Here is a 21,178-nt window from a genome sequence, read left to right as displayed (position 1 = left end):
GTAGTGGGATTGCTGGGTCGTATGGTAGTTCTATTTGTAGTTTTTTAAGGAACCTCCATACTGTTCTCCATAGTGTCTGTATCAATTTACATTCCCACCAACAGTGCAAGAGTGTTCCCTTTCCTCCACACCCTCTCCAGCATTTATTGTTTCTAGATTTTTTGATGATGGCCATTCTGACCGGTGTGAGATGATATCTCATTGTAGTTTTGATTTGCATTTCTCTAATGATTAATGATGTTGAGCATTCTTTCATGTGTCTGTAGGCCATCTGTATATCTTCTTTGGAGAAATGTCTATTTAGGTCTTCTGCCCATTTTTGGATTGGGTTGTTCGTTTTTTTGTTATTGAGCTGCATGAGCTGCTTGTAAATCTTGGAGATTAATCCTTTGTCAGTTGCTTCATTTGCAAATATTTTCTCCCATTCTGATGGTTGTCTTTTGGTCTTGTTTATGGTTTCCTTTGCTGTGCAAAAGCTTTTAAGTTTCATTAGGTCCCATTTGTTTATTTGTGTTCTTATTTCCATTTCTCTGGGAGCTGGGTCAAAAAGAATCTTGCTGTGATGTATGTCATAGAGTGTTCTGCCTATGTTTTCCTCTAAGAGTTTGATAGTGTCTGCCCTTACACTTAGGTCTTTAATCCATTTTGAGTTTGTTTTTGTGCATGGTGTCAGGGAGTGTTCTAATTTCATACTTTTACATGTACCTGTCCAATTTTCCCAGCACCACTTATTGAAGAGGCTGTCTTTTCTCCACTGTATATGCTTGCCTCCTTTATCAAAGATAAGGTGACCATATGTGTGTGGGTTTATCTCTGGGCTTTCTATCCTGTTCCATTGATCTATATTTCTGTTTTTGTGCCAGTACCAAACTGTCTTGATTACTGAAGCTTTGTAATATAGTCTGAAGTCAGGGAGCCTGATTCCCCCAGCTCCATTTTTCGTTCTCAAGATTGCTTTGGCTATTCGGGGTCTTTTGTGTTTCCATACAAATTGTGAAATTTTTTGTTCTAGTTCTGTGAAAAATGCCAGTGGTAGTTTGATAGGGATTGCATTGAATCTGTAGATTGCTTTGGGTAGTAGAGTCATTTTCACAATGTTGATTCTTCCAATCCAGGAACATGGTATATCTCTCCATCTATTTGTATCATCTTTAATTTCTTTCATCAGTGTCTTATAATTTTCTGCATACAGGTCTTTTGTCTCCTTAGGTAGGTTTATTCCTAGATATTTTATTCTTTTTGTTGCAATGGTAAACGGGAGTGTTTTCTTAATTTCACTTTCAGATTTTTCGTCATTAGTGTATAGAAATGCAAGAGATTTCTGTGCATTAATTTTGTATCCTGCTACTTTACCAAATTCATTGATTAGCTCTAGGAGTTTTCTGGTAGCATCTTTAGGATTCTCTATGTATAGTATCATGTCATCTGCAAATAGTGACAGCTTTACTTCTTCTTTTCCGATTTGGATTCCTTTTATTTCTTTGTCTTCTCTGATTGCTGTGGCTAACACTTCCAAAACTATGTTGAATAATAGTGGTGAGAGTGGGCAACCTTGTCTTGTTCCTGATCTTAGTGGAAATGGTTTCAGTTTTTCACCATTGAGGACAATGTTGGCTGTGGGTTTGTCATATATGGCCTTTATTATGTTGAGGAAAGTTCCCTCTATGCCTACTTTCTGGAGGGCTTTTATCATAAATGGGTGTTGAATTTTGTCGAAAGCTTTCTCTGCATCTATTGAGATGATCATATGGTTTTTCTCCTTCAATTTGTTAATATGGTGTATCACATTGATTGATTTGTGTGTATTGAAGAATCCTTGCATTCCTGGGATAAACCCCACTTGATCATGGTGTATGATCCTTTTAATGTGCTGTTGGATTCTGTTTGCGAGTATTTTGTTGAGGATTTTTGCATCTATGTTCATCAGTGATACTGGCCTGTAGTTTTCTTTCTTCGTGACATCTTTGTCTGGTTTTGGTATCAGGGTGATGGTGGCCTCGTAGAATGAGTTTGGGAGTGTTCCTCCCTCTGCAGCATATTTTGGAAGAGTTTGAGAAGGATAGGTGTTAGCTCTTCTCTAAATGTTTGATAGAATTCACCTGTGAAGCCATCTGGTCCTGGGCTTTTGTTTGTTGGAAGGTTTTTAATCACAGTTTCAATTTCAGTGCTTGTGATTGGTCTGTTCATATTTTCTATTTCTTCCTGGTTCAGTCTCGGCAGTTTGTGCATTTCTAAGAATCTGTCCATTTCTTCCAGGTTGTCCATTTTATTGGCATAGAGTTGCTTGTAGTAATCTCTCATTATCTTTTGTATTTCTGCAGTGTCAGTGGTTACTTCTCCTTTTTCATTTCTAATTCTATTGATTTGAGTCTCTCCCTTTTTCTCTTGATGAGTCTGGCTAATGGTTTATCAATTTTGTTTATCTTCTCAAAGAACCAGCTTTTAGTTTCATTGATTTTTGCTATTGTTTCCTTCATTTCTTTTTCATTTATTTCTGACCTGATCTTTATAATTTCTTTCCTTCTGCTAGCTTTGGGGTTTTTTTTGTTCTTCTTTCTCTAATTGCTTTAGGTGCAAGGTTAGGTTGTTTATTCGAGATGTTTCCTGTTTCTTGAGGTAGGCTTGTATTGCTATAAACTTCCCTCTTAGCACTGCTTTTGCTGCGTCCCATAGGTTTTGGGTCGTCGTATCTCCATTGTCATTTGTTTCTAGGTATTTTTTGATTTCCCCTTTGATTTCTTCAATGATCACTTCGTTATTAAGTAGTGTATTGTGTAGCCTCCATGTGTTTGTATTTTTTACAGATCTTTTCCTGTAATTGATATCTAGTCTCATAGCGTTGTGGTCGGAAAAGATACTTGATACGATTTCAATTTTCTTAAATTTACCAAGGCTTGATTTGTGACCCAAGATATGATCTATCCTGGAGAATGTTCCATGAGCACTTGAGAAAAATGTGTATTCTGTTGTTTTTGGGTGGAATGGCCTATAAATATCCATTAAGTCCATCTTGTTTAATGTATCATTTAAAGCTTGTGTTTCCTTATTTATTTTCATTTTGGATGATGTGTCCATTGGTGAAAGTGGGGTGTTAAAGTCCCCTACTATGATTGTGTTGCTGTCGATTTCCCCTTTTATGGCTGTTAGTATTTGCCTTATGTATTGAGGTGCTCCTATGTTGGGTGCATAAATATTTACAATTGTTATACCTTCCTCTTGGATCGATCCCTTGATCATTATATAGTGTCCTTCTTTGTCTCTTCTAATAGTCTTTATTTTAAAGTCTATTTTGTCTGATATGAGAATTGCTACTCCAGCTTTCTTTTGATTTCCATTTGCATGGAATATCTTTTTCCATCCCCTCACTTTCAGTCTGTATGTGTCTCTAGGTCTGAAGTGGGTCTCTTGTAGACAGCATATATATGGGTCTTGTTTTTGCAGGCACATCAAGTTGTTTGTGGAGTTTTAATCCACTGCTTCTGAGGCTGCTGGGAGAGATTTCCCCTCCTCGTCTCTGTTCGCACAGCTCCTGGGGATCAGCTTTGGATTTGGACCCGCCTCTGCGTGTAGGTCGCCTGAGGGCGTCTGTTCCCCGCCCGGACAGGACGGGGTTAAAGGAGCAGCTGCTTCGGGGGCTCTGGCTCACCCAGGCCGCGGGGAGGGAGGGGTGAGCATGCGGGGTGAGCCTGCGGCAGCAGAGGCCGGCGTGACGTTGCACCAGCCTGAGGCGCGCAGTGCGTTCTCCCGGGGAAGTTGTCCCCGGATCACGGGACGCTGGCAGTGGCGGGCTGCACGGGCTCCCGGGAGGGGCGGTGTGGAGAGTGACCTGTGCTTGCACACAGGCTTTTTGGAGGCGGCAGCAGCAGCCCCAGCGTCTCACGCCCATCTCTGGGGTCCGCGCTGATAGCCGCGGCTCGCGCCAGTCTCTGGAGTTCGTTTAGGCGGCGCTCTGAATCCCCTCTCCTTGCGCGCCGCGAAACAAAGAGGCAAGAAAAAGTCTCTTGCCTCTTCGGCAGCTGCAGCCTTTTTCCCGGTCTCCCTCCCAGCCAGCTGTGGTGCGCTAACCCCTTCAGGCTGTGTTCACGCCACCAACCCCAGTCCTCTCCCTGCGATCCGACCGAAGCCCGAGCCTCCGCTCCCAGCCCCGCCCGCCCCGGCGGGGGAGCAGACAAGCCTCTCGGGCTGGTGAGCGCTGCTTGGCGCCGAGCCTCTGTGCGGGAATCTCTCCGTTTTTCCCTCTGCGCCCCTGTTGCTGTGGGATCCGCGCTGTTAGCCGCGGCTCGCGCCCGTCTTTTAAGTTCGTTTAGGCGGCGCTCTGAATCCCCTCTCCTCACGCACCAGGAAACAGGGAAGAAAAAGTCTCTTGCCTCTTCGGCAGCTGCAGACTTTTTCCCGGACTCCCTCCCGGCTAGCTGTGGTGCACTAACCCCTTCAGGCTGTGTTCACGCCGCCAACCCCAGTCCTCTCCCTGCGATCCGACCGAAGCCCGAGCCTCAGCTCCCAGCCCCGCCCGCCCCGGCGGCTGAGCAGACAAGCCTCTCGGGCTGGTGAGTGCTGGTCAGCGCCGAGCCTCCGTGCGGGAAGTGCGGGAATCTCTCCGCTTTGCCCTCCGCACCCCTGTGGCTGCGTTCTCCTCCGTGGCTCCGAAGCTTCCCCCCTCTGCCACCCGCAGTCTCTGCCTGCGAAGGGGCTTCCTAGTGCGTGGAAATCTTTCCTCCTTCACAGCTCCCTCCCACTGGTGCAGGTGCCGTCCCTATTCTTTTGTCTCTGTCATTTCTTTTTTCTTTTGCCCTACCCAAGTACGGGGGGAGTTTCTTGCCTTTTGGGAGGTCTGACGTTTTCTGCCAGCGTTCAGTGGGTGTTCTGTAGGAGCAGTTCCACGTGTAGATGTATTTCTACTGTATCTGTGGGAAGGAAGGTGATCTCCGCGTCTTACTCTTCCGCCATCTTCTCTCAGCAGGCGGATTCTTAACCATTGCGCCACCAGGGAAGCCCTTCTCTTTGATTTTTATAAGTTAAAAAAAAAGAAAAAGAAAAAGAAAAAAAGGCCCAGAGACATAAAATAACTTACCCAAGGTGATAGAATGAGCGAGAATCAGAGCTATGACTAGACCTGCTCTTTCTGTGTTCCTTTTCCTGCCAATAAGATATTTTAATAAAATAGGTAAAGGGGAAAAAAAATTCATCAATCATCCAGATACTTTTTCTGCTTATTTTCCACAACCAAAGTCATAAATTAAAGCATCCAGTTGAACAGTTGACTTATTCACTTCCTATTTTCCAAGGTGATCACCTGATTATTGAGTCCAAAAGAGCTCTTTTTTTTTTCCTCTCCAACTTACATCTATGACTATATGTCTAGACCTTGTGGGCCATGGTCCTTTGGCTCTAAAGGCAAAACTGTAGCCATGATGACACTGCACCTCGTGTTGGATTATCTCTAAGGTCAGAATACAGAAGCATCGTGTAGCATCTCATACTAATTTCCCCACAGATGTACTATGTATATGTGATCACTAGATCAGTTCACACACTGAACTATTCAGCCCCACAAAGTGGCTTAAAAGATAGAGTGACCAAAAAATGAACACAGCAGATAAGGTAATTTTGCAGTAAAGCCGTAGTCTGCTTAATTGTCCTAGACAGAACTGATATCGAGACCCTCAGTATCCTTGAGTGTCGCTTCAGATAGTCAGCAATCTTTGTTTCCTTCACTTCAGCTGGTAGTTCCAATTAAGTGGGTTGGTGCAGTTTTTCAAGGGGTGCACATTGAAACATTTTGTAAATAATGGTCAGTGGGAACTAATACAGGAGTAGGGTTACAGGGTCCTTACCCCATGAGAAACTTCAGACCAGGGAAGAAAAAGTCACATCAAAGACAATGTACTGAAATGCAGTTCCATTCCCTTACTCTGTTGTCACTGAAGGCAGATGTAACTGTTACAATTTTTATCTATCAAGGAATATTGTTTAAATTTACTTGTAGCAAGTTTTGCATACATGGATTCATTTATCTGAAAGTTTCCGTGCTTCTCTAAAGCTGGAGTCCTCAAATTTTGGCTTTCAGGTCCCCTTTTCACTCTGAAAGATTATTGTGTACTCCAAAAAACTTTTGCTTATGTGGGTTATTTCTACCAATATATAGCATATTAGAAATTAATCCCGAGAATTTGAGTACTTTATTTTAAAATGACAACAGTATAATCAGTGCATATTAACATAATTAACATATTTTAAGAAAACTGTATTTTTCCAAACAAAAAAGAGGGATGTTGTTTTGGTTTTTGCAAATATCTTTAATGTCTGTCTTAGCAGAAAAAACTAGATTCTGGTACGTGCTTCTGTATTTAATCTGTCATGATTGTTGTTTTGGTTGAAGGGTACGAAGAAAATCTGATCTCACACAGATGTGTAGGTGGAAAGAAAGGCTCTCATGGACTCTCTGAAAGAGACTTGGGGAACCCCAGTGGTCCTGAGACCACACTTTGAGAACCATGGGTCCAAAAGAATACTCCCTTCTCCATTGACAGTAGGGGCATAGTTTGAGAGCCTGTCAGGAGAGCACGGACGTTGAAGCCAAGCAAGGCCTGTGTACCAGTCCTAACTGAGCCACTTTCTGAATCTGGACTTTAATGTCTCTGGACCTCATCTGTAAAATGGGGATAATGACACTTAACTTGCAGGTTATTATGAGGTCGAGAAATAACACATATAAAGTGATGCTGATTGAGATATTATGTAAATACTTTAGTGTCTGTGATTGGTAGTACTTTGCTCAGAAGGTGAATAGGGGATGGAGAAAGGAATGTATTTAACCCAATAAGAGCACATTCAGAGAAACAGTAGGCAGTGACCGAGTTGAGGATTAAAAAGAAACATAAAGAAATTAGTCTGTGTTAAACTAGATAATAACTTGGTTTGTTTGGGTGGCAGTGGGCTTAGTGAACCAGGCTTAAGACCTTTTTCATGAACATATGGCTAATTTCCAATCCTTTTTTATTCATTGATTCATTTCTCAAGTTCTGAAATGACTACAGCACATCCAGGAAGAAAAGAGAAAACGTATGCTCTTATAGAAATTAGGTAGCAGTAAAAGAGTTAAACCAACCCATTCAAAAACAATACACGTGATGGCACAGAACAGATTTGCTGTTTGTGCCCTATGAGCTGTATGTGTTCAGGAGGATAGCAGTTGACAGATCAGGGAAGGCTTCATGGAGGAGGTGTTTCTGTAGAGTGAACACTGGGTAGGGATGAAGGGGAGGAGAACATTCCAAAAACACAAGTTGTTTTGAACAAAGATATGAGGCAGGAGCTGGCTTATTGGATTTGAGAACAAAGAAGACCCTCATTTGACAGGAGCTGTGTGTTCACTGGGCATACTTGGAGAGAAAGTGAGAGAACTAGGTAGAACCAGATGACAGAGCACTTTAAATATTAGCCTAAAAATATGAAATGATGGCAATGTTCTCTTAATTTGTAGAGTATTTACAGTGTGCAAAGCACATTCGCACCTCCTATCCATTATCTCATGCATGGATTACTTCCTACAATCATATCTGTTTTATATATTAATGAGTACCTATTAATAGAAACGTACCTGCTTTTGGTTACCCTTAAGTGTGCCTTCACATAGTTGGTTTTTATATTCTTTGTGGCTTATCATTGTTACCTGTGAGACAGTCAGCCTGGTGGCACCTCCTCTGCCATTGCCAGCAGTAAAAGTACAGTGCAACTTACATAGAGATGAAGAGATCACAAATAGGAAAGTCTGAGTGAAGCACTAATTAACAGAGAACCCAGGAGATCCAAGAATTCAGATGGTTCAGGAGGTAATTAAAGGTTTAGCACATTAAAGTCAGAAGGGACTTTAGACACCATCAAGTCCAGCCTCCCCTTGATTCAAATGAGAAAATGTACGCACTCAATCTCCAGGTTCCAAATTCAAAGCTCTTTCTACAAAAGGACAAGATTTAGATACCTCAAAATAGTACTTTTCAACATGTATGTATTGTTAACAATTGTCACGTTACTTTTTTAAACATGAAATTTTCAATATTTAAAACAAAGGAAGGCTGTCCTAGTTGAAGGACGTCCCTCCCAAGAACTCTCTGAGCGTCATAGAACTGAATTTGAAAACCCTCATTAGCAGGGATCCCCAACCCCCGGCCACGGACCGGTACCTGTCCCTGGCCTGTTAGGTACAGCAGGTGGTGAGCAGCGGGCGAGTGAGAGAAGCTTCACCTGTGTTTACAGCCGCTCCCCATCGCTCATGTTACCACCTGAGCTCCACCTCCTGTCGGATCAGCATAGGCATCAGTTTCTCAGAGAAGCGCAAACCCTACTGTGGACTGATCTAGGTTGCGTGCTCCTCATGAGAACCTAATGCCTGATGATCTGAGGGGGAGCTGAGGCGGTGATGCTAGTGCCGGGGAGTGGCTGCAAATACAGATTATCATTAGCAGAGAGGTGTGACTGTACAGAGACCGTAATAAATCAATTGCTTGCAGAAACACTATCAGTGAGTGGTGTGTGAAAACAAGCTCAGGGATCCCACTGATTCTGCATTATGGTGAGTTGTATAATTATTTCATTATATATTACAATATAATAACAATAGAATAAAGTACACAATAAATGTAATGCGCTTGAGTCATCCCAAAACCATCCCCCGCCGCCAGTCCGTGGAAACATTATCTTCCACAAAACCGGTCCCTGATGCCAAAAAGGTTGGGGACCGCTGCCCATTAGGATATTGATTGCTGGTGTTGTGTGGGGAGTGGATGAGAGCCTGAAGTCAGACGACTGGAGATTATGAGGGGAGATCAAATTTGGACCCTAGCACAGAACACAGTATGAGTATTTCTTGTGAAGCTCGTCCTTCCTTTTAGTGACTTCTGCAAATGAGACGTTGAGGGTTTAAGAGGAAACTATAACAATAAATTGGAAGACTCTCTACAGTAAGGTTGGAAAATGAATAGTTCAAGTGCCAATACTGGGGATGCTGGATTCAAGGTAAAGATATTGACAGTATCTCAATGATTCTGTCAACACTATAAGAATTCCAGCTGGAGATAAAGATTTGGGAAGCAACTATATATATGGTAAACTGAAGCCAAGTACTTATCTTCAGGCTCATAGAGCTCACTATCAGTGTAATTCTTAAGTAATGTTAGCCAAACCTCTGCATTCCTTGGACGTGATTCATCTTCTCCAAGACTGTGTAAGCGACCAGAAATAATTTTGAATGGCTACAGGTCATCATCCTAATAGCAGTTTAAATTGTTTTTCCCCATTATATCCTTTCTTTAAAATTTTTAACTTTCTAAGGTCTAAGGCTCATGATGGCATTTCTTTCTACCAGAAATTTCTGGTTTTGGACAGTTAGAGAGCCAGATATGGCTGAGAATTGTTTGACCACTAAGTTCAAATTATATCTGTCTGCAATATAAATTGTTATTGGATAAGATGCTTGCATGATTCCAGTGGCTGGAATACACATTGACTTAGGTCATTTCTGGCAGTTATTGAACTAAAGATTGAAATGAAGAGCTTGTTCATTTATCCAACAGACTAACAGTGTCACAGGGTCAAATAAAACACAACCATTTAACCTTATATTTGAATTTGTATCTTGAGAACAAGACTTAAGATGTTTTAGAGGAGAGATTCTTCTATTCAAACCTTGAGAGAACATGAGTGGCCAAAACAGATGGTTCTGTTTTAATATGTGGATATGATTAATTCTGTTTAGTATTTGGGATCTATATATATAATGCCCCAAAAGGCATTTAGACATAACCTTCTTTCTGAAATAATAGGACTGAATCAACCTGTTCAAGCCTTCCTTGGAGCTATTTTTTAGACATGGAGTTATAAAATGTAGTCAAACCTAGATATTAGGTGATAAATACAATGGACCCAAATACATTATCCAAAACAAGTTACAGGAAACAATATTTTCTATTATGCACTAAAATGGACCATTTGTCATCCAAGGACTTTGAACTGGGTGACCCAAAGAACTAGGTAGAGATATGAATAATTTCCATCAGGCACAGGACTATTCTATTAGAAAAAACTCACCCACTTAGAGATGATTCATCCAATCTAAGTGAGTGGCAGGAGAAACCTTCACTGTGTGGGCTTCTGCCCTGTAGATCTGCAGTTGGCATGTTAAAAAACAACATTATCTCATTCTTTGCCATTTATATAATATGATCTTCCAATCCTGATCCCCCTGGGCCCATGTCTAGGTATTGACTTCAAGAGGAACATGTTTATATCATTTCAAATTTGGCGTCTATGAATTCATTTTACTTCGGGAGGAATAGGTTTTTAACCATTCAAATTTGTTTTTCACGAATTAATTTTACTTAAAAAAAAAAAAAAGAAAAAGGAAAGTACCTGACGATGTCTCACAAAGGCTGAATTTGCTGTTGATTTCACCTTGACCAGCACAAATCACTACCATTGAGCATTCCTGTTGAGCACCTTAACCTCCATAACCCTGTTGCAAGAGACAGAATGAGCCCTCAGAAGTGTTTAATTAGTTAGAACTTTGCAAGGTCTTTTCCAAATCCTCTCAAGGCCCTCCCTTTCCTTCCCCATCTCCTTTTTTGAGATTGCAAGGTAGTGCTTCCAGCTTTCTGTATTTTTGAAAGAAAGCAATGAATAAGCCCAAGAGTTACAGGAAATCTATGACATTGAAATCTCTGTCTCTGCACATGGTTTTGATGTTTCCTTTTTGAACTTCAACTTGACATTGCTTCATAAGTTACATTTGCCCTTCCATTTTTTTTCTTCCTCACTCTCTTTGAAAAGTTTGGCTTAGTTGTTAATATTCCACACAGATTTCTGTAACTTTTCTTTTTTGCTTTGTTTTCATAAACTCTGTGGGGGGTAAATATTCAGCAGGTTGAATGTGAAATCAGGCAGACAACTGCCATTAGCCTTATCAGGGTTACACATCAGATTTTCCAGGCAGAGAACTAAAAAGGTGTCTACCTTTTGAGCTCCTTTGCATTAGCAGCAGGAAGATTAAGAACAATGGTAGGCTTGCAGCTCTTTCAAGGATAAAGGTTATAACCCTTCGTTCAAGTTAATACTTGTTGATGTTATGACTTTTTTGAAAGTTGACCCTTTCAGCCTCTCCGCATGTGCAGCAATGCATCATCCCCATCAGTAGAGGATTTGTAAAATTGTGCTTTGCTCTTTGAAAAACATGAAATTGCTTATACATGGATAAAAGGAGAAAGCAGCATTTATTCAGGGACCTAGAGACCTCTGCTGGTTAAGTGACTTGTTAGTGTTTTTCCAGTTTCATTTATTGCTGGGAAGATAAGATAGCTTGGCCTCAACACTAGTCATTTCCTTTTGCATTGAATTATGGATGATCAGTAGCCTCACTGAATAAAGATACTGAGGTCAAGTCAGCAAAGAGACGTGTTAAGAATATTGAGTAGCATCTTCTAATTAAATACTGATACCAGTTCTGACTATTAAGTTTACACTGGTAGGCATTATCCTATGTAAGTGCCTTGTTAGAAGATAACATTCCAGAATGACAGCTGTGCTTCTCTCCTGCATGAACTTTGGGCTGAGGGTCTTCTGCCTAAATATGTTTGCCGTTATAGTTACCAATGGCATGAATTGTGCTTTAGGGAAGGCTTGGTATTGATGAAGACTTTTTAGGGAACGTAGGTTAACATTGTCTTTATCTCCCTTAAGAACAAGGAAGAAAATATGAGCTTAATTGAAGCATGAAAAATTAGGCATAATTTTGGTGGGGAGAGAGGAAGAGGGCGTTGGGCAGTGTGGGAATTAAGTGCTGTCTTGAATTCCTGTGTTAGATTGTGGGCAGGACTTGATTTCCTGAGAAGGTTTTGGTAAAAACCAGGGCTCATTCAGAGATTTGGAATTCCAGGGCCATACACTTGTGGATGACATTCTATCAATATGAAAGAAGTCAATAATAGAAAATGATGATAGCCTCGAAGGAGAAAGGAGTCACAAAAAGTATCCATGTGATGTGTGTGAGAGACACCCAGAAATATAGTGCCTTAAATAAGAAGTTTATTTCTCTCACATGTATCTCTCCAAAAATAGGCAGGTGGGTCTGGTGCTGCTTTATTCCACAAGGTCATTCAAGGTCCGAGGCTGGCAGGTCAGCATTTTCATCCTACATAGCTTCATCTCTGAGCTCAAAGCTGTTTCAGTTGTTGCTTTTTCCAATCAGTGGGGAAGGCAGTGAGAGTCCAGGACAAGTATCTTTAAGTCAGTAACCTGGAAGTTGCTCTCATCACTTTCACACACACCACATATCATTGGTATGAACTTAGTCCCATGGTTACCACCAGCTGCAAAGGAATCTTGGAAATGCAGTGTGTAGCTAGAAAAAATATGAGCCCAGCTAAAAGTAGTAGGCTGGTGGTGGGAGATTTCTCTTATTAAAAGGAAAAAAGGAAGAATAGATATTCGGGGGGAAGGGCAGTTAATTTCACCATATGACTCAGGGTAGTGTTATTCATTCTGCCTTTAGTGATGAAAAAACCAGCCACGTGGGCTGCAAAAATATGACATTCAGAGTTGGACATAGGGTGGGTGTTTTCTAAAAGCACCCCCTGAGCTTCTACCCAGCTTTGTAATTTGCATAACCTCTGGAAAAGGAATTTTATTATAAGCCTATTTTTGTCCCTTGATTGCATATGATAAACATGGATTGAACATACACTGAATGTATGTCTTTGCTTTGTGAACTGCTATAGCTCAACCTAATTGGATTCAAAAAATAAATGACATTCATGTGGCCATTGAAGAAAATGTCTTCTGGGAATGTAAAGCCAATGGAAGGCCCAAACCTACATACAGGTGGCTGAAAAATGGTGAACCACTGTTAACTCGGGTAAGCAAATGGATGATAATTGTGTCTTAATATTTACTGTAATGTTGAATGTGGTGTTGTTGCTATGGAAACAAAAAAATGACCAGTTGTCTCCAAAATAATATGCAACCCGATGCCATAAATAGTGGAAAAAGTGAAAGCGAATGCAGTTGATAAATACAAACTGTACATAAATCTGATTCTCCAGCCTTGTTCAACCTTGTTAAGCATCTATTGTTCATCTTTGGCCTTCAGAGATTAACATCTCTGGCTTTACAATTGGAAAGTTATGCTGAAGGTCTGGAACATGTAATTGTGCTAAGACACAAATTTGTGTGTATGCTAGACAAGAATGAGTGAGTAATACCTTTCAGCATCCAAATTCTCCCCTTCAGTGTGGTTTTATTATCGTCTTCCGTCTGAGGAGACTAGTGGACAAATGGTCCAGTATGTTCACCAGCAGAATGCCCACTCTGCCTTAGACGTTTAGCAATGCCACATGCAAGCTCGAGACTAACACCTCTAATGCAACAGAAATAGAAGAAAAACTAAAAGTGATGAGTGAGGCCGGAGGCACCAGCCTATAGGCCCTGAAGCAGGCAGTAGTAGCTGAGAGTTCAGGTATAAAAAAAATCCTCTCTGGAGACAAGGGTACAATATCCTTGTAGCTAAGGCTTAAGTGCAAAAGCCCACAAACTGCTGCCTGGCTTAATAGGACTCTGTGACGTAAGAGAGGTAGAAGGTACCAGGTTATGCCCCCCACTGGCCCTGGACGGGAATTGCAGTAGCCCCAGCATCCTCCCAGATCAGGACCTGAGAGAAGCCATGAGTAGTTCTGCTTCTGGACCAGCGGCCCAGGGGTTGAGGTGAAGGCAACCACAAAACTGCTAAATAGAGGGGAAAAGACAGGCAAAAATAACTCCTTTTCAAAATAAGCCTGTACACCAATATTCCAAACCATATGCAAAAAAAATATTTTTAGAAAGATAACCAACCTGGAGAAGAATCTAACGCAGAAATCGGAATAAGTCTGTTAAGGATGCTCAAAGAGATAACTGAAGGAATAATGCCCATAAAAATAAGTGAAGGTGGGACCTTAGAAAGGGGAACAATTGTGTCCAGTTTAAGTTTCCTTATGTATTTTCCTAGTGAAGTCAAATGTTCGCTGAAATTTGACATTTTCCTCAGGCCCCAAGTTGAGAGCCAGTTTTTTGTGCTCAGATTTCCTCCCCCGTCAGCCCCCAGAGAAGAGCGACTTCTCTGAGCGCTGGCCGGGACGTCAGTGTGGTGTGTGCAGCCGCAGAAACGGGCTGCTGTGATGAGCCTGGCCCACGCCCTGCCACCCACACCTCTGCCTGTCACTGCTGGACTCTTTTTGGTCCCATGATTCTCTCAATTCTAAAAGCCAAACTCAAATCACTAGAGTGTAAGTACCCAGGTAACTGGCATTTTCTTCCCTTTATTTAATGTGAGAGAACATGGATGCTGAGAGTTGATCAAAGCCTAATACGGAGTCCACCCAACTAAATCACAACCCCGGAGCAACCAGAAAACCAGTAGGTCTTTATATATTTTACTTCTTAAATGGCAGGTCTCCTGGAGAAGAGGAGATCCTTTTGGGTACTTATAAAAATTGACCCCTCAAGTTACGTAGCCTCAGGCTGAGGAATGAGGATGGTCTATTGTTGCATACACTAACTTTGCTTTCTTCAGATTGGCTACCAGCAGATGGTCCTAAGCTTAGATCATGCCACCGATAGCAATTGAGTAAGGGAACATTAAATTATTAATACCTACTCTTTTTCTTAGTAAATTTCAGCTGACATTAAATATTTGTCTCTGCTTCATCCAAGAAGATTACAATCCTATTAACCTTCAAAGTGTTGCCTGATCATAATCTGAGTGTTTTAACTACTCTAAACGGTAAACTTACTTGTATTTCCCACTCCTCACCCACAGTTAGCACAAAGCCTTGGAGTAAAAAAAGCATTTTAAATTTCAACTTCATCAATTTAGAGGGGATATTAATCTGAATGGTTTCACTATTAAATCAATGAGAGCTCAAGAGAGTCCTACAATTTAAATTCCATTTACCAACTGATGTACGGGTTGTTCCATTTAGCATCTGACCTGCCACAAATTTAGTTGACAGATAAATAGATCATGGTATGTAAATTGCTTATGTGATAGCTATTTTCTTCCCATTAAGCCCCTTTGATATAACATGCAGCAAAATTGCCTTAAGGTCTCAGTTGTAGAAGGTCATTGTTTTGTGTTCCTCTTTTCTTTCACAGGATAGAATTCATATCGAGCAAGGAACACTCAACATAACAATAGTGAACCTCTCAGACGCTGGCATGTATCAGTGTGTGGCAGAAAATAAACATGGAGTTATCTTTTCCAGCGCAGAGCTTAGTGTTATAGGTGAGTCTTTATACTGGAAAGAAAAAAAGTAAAAACTCTTAAAATCACTAAACTACCATGTCCTCTGCCAAACATAAACGTTCAATCCAAGAAAAAGGGGTGAAGAAATCTTTATACCGAAGATATCGCTCGAGAAACAAGGAATGCATTCTGCAAGCATTAAGAAGAGACCACTTTCTAAATCAGTTTCTCCTGATGCTTACAATGGGTGACGCAGTTCCCTTGGCGCTCATTTTTATTCCTCTATCAGCCCCTCTTCTAAATTGAGTGAAGTTTATGAAATGCTTTGGCGTCTGTTGCTATCACTCTGATTGGGCTTGGAGAGAGGAAGAGCTGACTTGGTGTGGAAAGGTGTATTTGAACAGCCAGCAAGGTGCATCTTGTTCTTTCACCTCTGAATTTTCCAGGCTGTGCACTGGTGGTCTGCCCCTCCAGCTCCATTTTTCACCATGTGCCCCTTTCCTTCTGCTCTTCAGCAATGCTGAGCTTTCCGTGCTGCATGTTCACCCCCCTCCCTTCCCCCACAGGCCACTGGTCCACACTGTTTCCTCTACCTAGAGTGCTTTTCTGTCCCCTCTTCATGTATCATGCTACCGTTGCATTTTACATTTGCTTATGTGATTTTTCTGTCTTTTTCTCTAACTGCCCTTTAACTTCCCCATGATGTCATGGACCATATTTGGTTTAACTCATCATTTAATCCTCAGGACTTAATACAATGTTGAAGCACAAAGTATGTGCTCAATAAATAATGAATGAATGTAAGGATGAATGACTGTACTAAGTGATGAAGGAGTTGAGAGACTGTTAAAAAAATGAATTAATGAGTTAAGTAAATCATTGAAAACACAAGTTAAGTGATTTAACAAACCTATGGGCATTAAAAACAAACAAACAAACAAACAAGCAAACAAGAACTCCAGGCCATCAACTTGCATTTGTCTTGTAGAAAAATCTTGACTCTGACTTCAGAATTTATCTTAAATGTCTAAGCAGCAGTTCTTCGTAGAGAGAACATAATAGAAAGATTATAAATAAGAGAAAGGCAGCACACAAAGGGAGCTGATTCCATAAGCCCTGATAATTTTCCCAGATTCAGAGACCTGACTTGCCCTTCTCTAAAGCACTTCTTGGTGCCTGGCCTGTAGATCTGACATGCATAAGTAGTTGCTGCCGAATTGAATGTCCTTCCACCCTCTGTAAGGTAAAAACGGATGGAAAAGCTTCCATAATTGTTGTTCTCACCAAATTCTTTACTTGAACCAACATCCCATCAAAGACAAGAATTTGTGAGAGTTCACGAGGCTGCTGTCTTTCTCAAAGAGGCCTAGGAGAATTCTTTTCTCCCGGAGTCATCATCAGCTTGGCTTGGCCTACTGTAAGGATGACCTAAACACACATACCTCCCACCCTATAAATATTGAGAACAATAATTCTAACTTCCTCCAGGGCAAGTACAGTGATCCCACCGTGGCCAGATGGGCTCTGATTATTGGTAGTTAGAGCCGATTCTTGTGGAGCGCAGTTCATGAAGGTAGATTGCTTTGGATGTTCTGCAGAAAGAAGAGTGTTCTCTATTAAACACTATGTCAACTGGTTAGAAGAACAGCTAAAACTGAGGGTGTGTGGCCTAAGAAATGAATCACATAGTCCTGAAACCTTCTAAGTGAGTGCTGGCCAATTGCTAAGTCTGGGGACGCTGTGATAATTTTAAAAGATTTTGTAGGTCCCTTAGTTAAAATGAGAAAATTTGACAGTAACAGATGACTGGAAATCATGGGACATAGTCATGGGATAAAGATAGAGGATGACTAAAGTCCCAAAAGCAGAGCCAAAAGTGAGAAAGGCTGTTAAATGATTTTTGTCAAGAGCACGTACCCATAGCTGAACTTAACAGTATGTAGAGATGTGTATGTGTGTATACATCCATCTCTATATATCCATATCTATATATATGTATGTTATGATTTACATTTATATATCCCAAGATCCTCACCAGATCCTTTCCATTCCCCCTACCCAGGGTTCAAGGCCTGTGAGGTGGTAATCACTGCTTCAGCTCTTACATTCAGAGGTTTATTTCAAATCATTTCCAGTTGGAACTAATTCCAAATGATTTCGTGATCTGAGTCCTTTCTTAAGTCCCTTGAGATCAGCAAGCAAGATCAGTAAAGATCAGATAAAAATGCCTGAGACGTTATTTAACCCCCCTGATTTCAACCTTGTTGAGTATGAGAACAGTAAGACATGTCAGTAAATGATGCAGGCCAAACAAGTGGTGAAAATAGTAAGTCTTCCAGAAATTCAGGGAAGAGTTTAGCTAATGGACTGGGCTAGTCAGGTGAGCTTTGAAAAATAATTTTTGTACAGGCAAAAAAAAAAAAAGAAAAGGACCAGGAACATTGCAGAATAGAGTGAGATGGCCTGAACAAAGGTTCAAAGTTATAAAACATCTGGATAGTTTCTTGCCCACAGAGAATCCTGAATGTTTTTCAGAATTTTTGATTCAAATACATAAAGCGTACAGGCAAACTTTAAACTTGAAAGAGAAAGATGGAAAAATTAATGGCCAATTTTAGAGGATCTTAAACAACAAGCTTAGAAGTTCTCTATTTAATATCCCATTTTTCCTGCCAAAAAAAAAAAAAAAATCACGCTAGTATATTCCAAGTGACTTGAAGGGCAGTTAAGTATTGAATGGGTGAATCCTAGAGTCCATCTGAAGTGAAGGAGGGAGAAGACATTTGACTATTTAAAAATACACATAAATTAATATTGGTTAATTGGGTAAGCTCTAATATGATTGTGTTTCACAAGTCACTTTGTTTCTTGTCGAATGGTAATAGTTTGACTCTTATGGATCAAATAACTGAGTAGTTATTACCTGTATTAAAATCTTAGAGAGGTTGAATTGAACAAAGAAACAAAATGAAAACAAGGTACTTCAGTATGAGGAAGAAAAAATGGAGGTTGGTTCCAGCTATCGATCAAATTTCAGCATCCTCCACTGCTAGAGAGGAGATTCCCTTTCATGCTGGGTAATAGCCCTAAAGTCATGAGTAAGAGATGGCTAGGAAGCATATATTTAATAAGCTTTTCCCTTGGTCTTGTTTTATGTGTTCTGTCTGTGTACTTAATGTATATGTAACGTATCTATAATTAATGGATTGAAACTGCTAAATAATTAACCTAGGTGCTGGGTGATTTACTCACCGGGTGGGTGAATGCCATAGAGAGACTTTTACCTTGAGGTCAGTATATTAGAGTAGGCCTGGTATGAGTACATCAAATAGAAATGTCCGTGTTTGTGACTGACCTATTGCAACTGATAGTTTATTATTCCTCAAGGCAACTGTTCCCAGACTTTTTCTCCTGTGTTAGCCTAGGTCATGGATGAGATTCACTCGTGTGACATATGCTCGTGGGCATCCCTGGGGTGCTACACAATTCCCTGGGTCATACCATCGTCGCATCTCTCTCTCCACTCATGAAGGCATGTTGGAGTTAGAGTGAATAGACTCTTATAATCTTGGGGAAATTTGAGTCTTTTATAAAAAATATAATTAAAAAAACAAACTAGGTATTTTATTGATTTAAAAGTAACTTTTCTAATGAAATATTTCTATTCGTGTTTAATGTTTGTGTCCACTTAGGTAGATGATCATATTGGTACTAGGGAATGCTGACTGAATTGCTAAACTTGAAATTTTCTGTGCTGCTCCAACAGAATACTAATGTCATTCTGTATATATCGTGTGGTAAAGATAGAGGATGCCTAAGCCCTCAAAAGCAGAGGCAGGGATTCAGGTACCTATGAGTCACTGGAGGAATGTCCTCTGGGAAAAACCTGGAAGAGAATGCAAGCTAGGGAGGGCATGGAGGGTAGCTGAGCAGGGACATGGTCTCAGGTGAAGTCTCGCCTATGTCGCGTCCTGGAGGGAGATGTCTAGAGTATAAACTGCATCTCAGAGCTATTCCCACCTGAGGCAAGGAGGCTGGCCTTTTTAAAAAATCTCTGTATCAGTTATTCATTGGACTGCCCTTTAGGTGGTGGTAGCAATGGCAGGGCAGCTGGAGCAAAACCTCCCAGTCAATTTCCCAGAGAAGGGGGCAGCTGGAGGTGGTAGACAACCAATGCTTGCAGCAGCTGGGGCCAGAAAAAAGAATCTGAGTGAGGGTACCAACAATTCTGTACAGAAGACAAGTGATTTGCTAGAGCAAGATGCTTGGGTACTGGGTCCAGTTTACCTGGGTCATAACCAGCAGTGTCACTAGAGTATCTCTGATTTTGAAATCGGATGAACTATCCCAAAGAGCAAGTGGGTGTCTTCACATTCAGGTGGTCTTGAATGTGACCTGACTTTGCCAAGACTGTATAAGGGATAGAAGTAGCTTCGCCCTGAGGAGTTTCCGTCTGATGGTTCAGGACCGTGGGGATTCTCCTGGCCCATGTGGTGGAGAGCATCTCCTGGCCCGTGTGGTCGAGAATGTCCTGGCAGGACATTCCAATGCCATTAAGGAACTGATGGTCCAATTAAAGTGAGGTGCAGGCTTGAGCAATTATCTGGTTAATTTGGCATTTGTCCAAATGATTGGCTCACAAATTAGAAAAACATTAAGGCTAAACTAAAAATGATTTCACAGGGACTTCCACAAGTGCTCATCTGCATCTAAGTCTGATTTCTCAACTGCCTCATTGAGCCAGATTACAAAATCGTCAAATGTGTTGAGTGTGATCAGCATCCAATGAGAGGACGGACGCCTTTCTTACCCAAATGTCATCTAGGCAGGAGCTTTGCATAACTCGTCATGAAGAGGGGAAGCTATGCACTTGGATCTCAAATGCAAATCTGGTATCTTTTAACAAGTTGCTAAGCCTACATTTATCAGTAAAATGAGGGTGCTACTCCTCACTGGCAAAACTAAAAGAGATCGCATGTGAAAACTTCCTGCAAATCTAAAAGTGTAGCAATATAGTAAGATGTGTTTTGTTTGTTTGTTTGTTGCTGTTTTTAACTAGTATCCATACCAAAAGCTTATAATGTAGACAGCTGCACAGTCACCAGAAAACCCCATTTCAGTGGTTCTCAAATTGTGCTGCATATGACAGCCATCTGGGGAGTTCTTTAAGAGCCCAATACTCTACCATCCTCCCTACCAACTAATTCAATCCCTGGGCCTGGGACCCCGGGGCCCTTTATTCCTTAAAGCCACCCAGGTGTGATTCCAATGGACAGCACAGTTTGGGAACTACTGCTGTAATTGATCAGATCAGAAGGTAATTAAGTTTTCCCATGGTATTGATTCTCAAACTTTACCACGCATCAGAATCACTTGGAGGACTTGTTAAAACACAGCTTGCTGAGCGCTGCCTCCAGAGTTTCTGACACAGTGGTTCTGGGGTGGGGCCTGAGGATGTGCATTTCTAACAAGTTCCCAGGTGATGCTGACGCCGCCGGTCCAATGCCGCACTTGGAGAACCACGATCCTAAGATAGGAAGTCTAGCCTGAACAGAGGGTTTTTTGTTGTTGTTGTTGTTTGTTTGTTTAAGTTGAATATGGTCTACCTGGCAAACCTTCTGATTTGGATCAGGACTCTGAAACTAAAGTCCTTCTGCAGAAGAGAAATATCAAGCATCAGAGATTCCAACCATGTCTTAAAGGCCCCATTTTACCAAGATGGTGAGTTAGAATTAGGCCCACAGAGTGACTTTGGCTGCCATGTGAGGATATACTTAGATGTTCTTGGCGTCTCTCTTCAGTGGCTTAAAGCCAACTGAAGGGAGACTTTGAAATCTGAAGGATAAATATTATGACAATTCCTTATGTCATTTCCCCCAAAGAAATGCCTTCAGTGAGTTAGAGTTTAAA

General features: G+C 41.2%; 1 protein-coding gene across 9 annotated transcripts in view; it reads left to right on the top strand.

Annotated features, from left to right (window-relative positions):
- The window catches only part of CNTN4 (contactin 4), a 950,427-nt gene that overhangs the window by 782,255 nt on the left and 146,994 nt on the right, over positions 1 to 21,178 (top strand). For all 9 annotated transcript variants that reach the window (XM_082345360.1, XM_082345363.1, XM_082345356.1 and 6 more), the window contains 2 exons: positions 12,768 to 12,904; positions 15,178 to 15,307. In XM_082345360.1, coding sequence (XP_082201486.1) covers positions 12,768 to 12,904; positions 15,178 to 15,307 — 267 coding nt within the window. The remainder of the gene's footprint in view (positions 1 to 12,767; positions 12,905 to 15,177; positions 15,308 to 21,178) is intronic.

The sequence above is a fragment of the Balaenoptera borealis genome (genome assembly GCF_965194805.1).
Source record: "Balaenoptera borealis genome assembly, chromosome: 12".
In the NCBI taxonomy this organism is placed as follows: Eukaryota; Metazoa; Chordata; class Mammalia; order Artiodactyla; family Balaenopteridae; genus Balaenoptera; species Balaenoptera borealis.
This window is presented reverse-complemented; position numbering and strand designations above follow the sequence as displayed.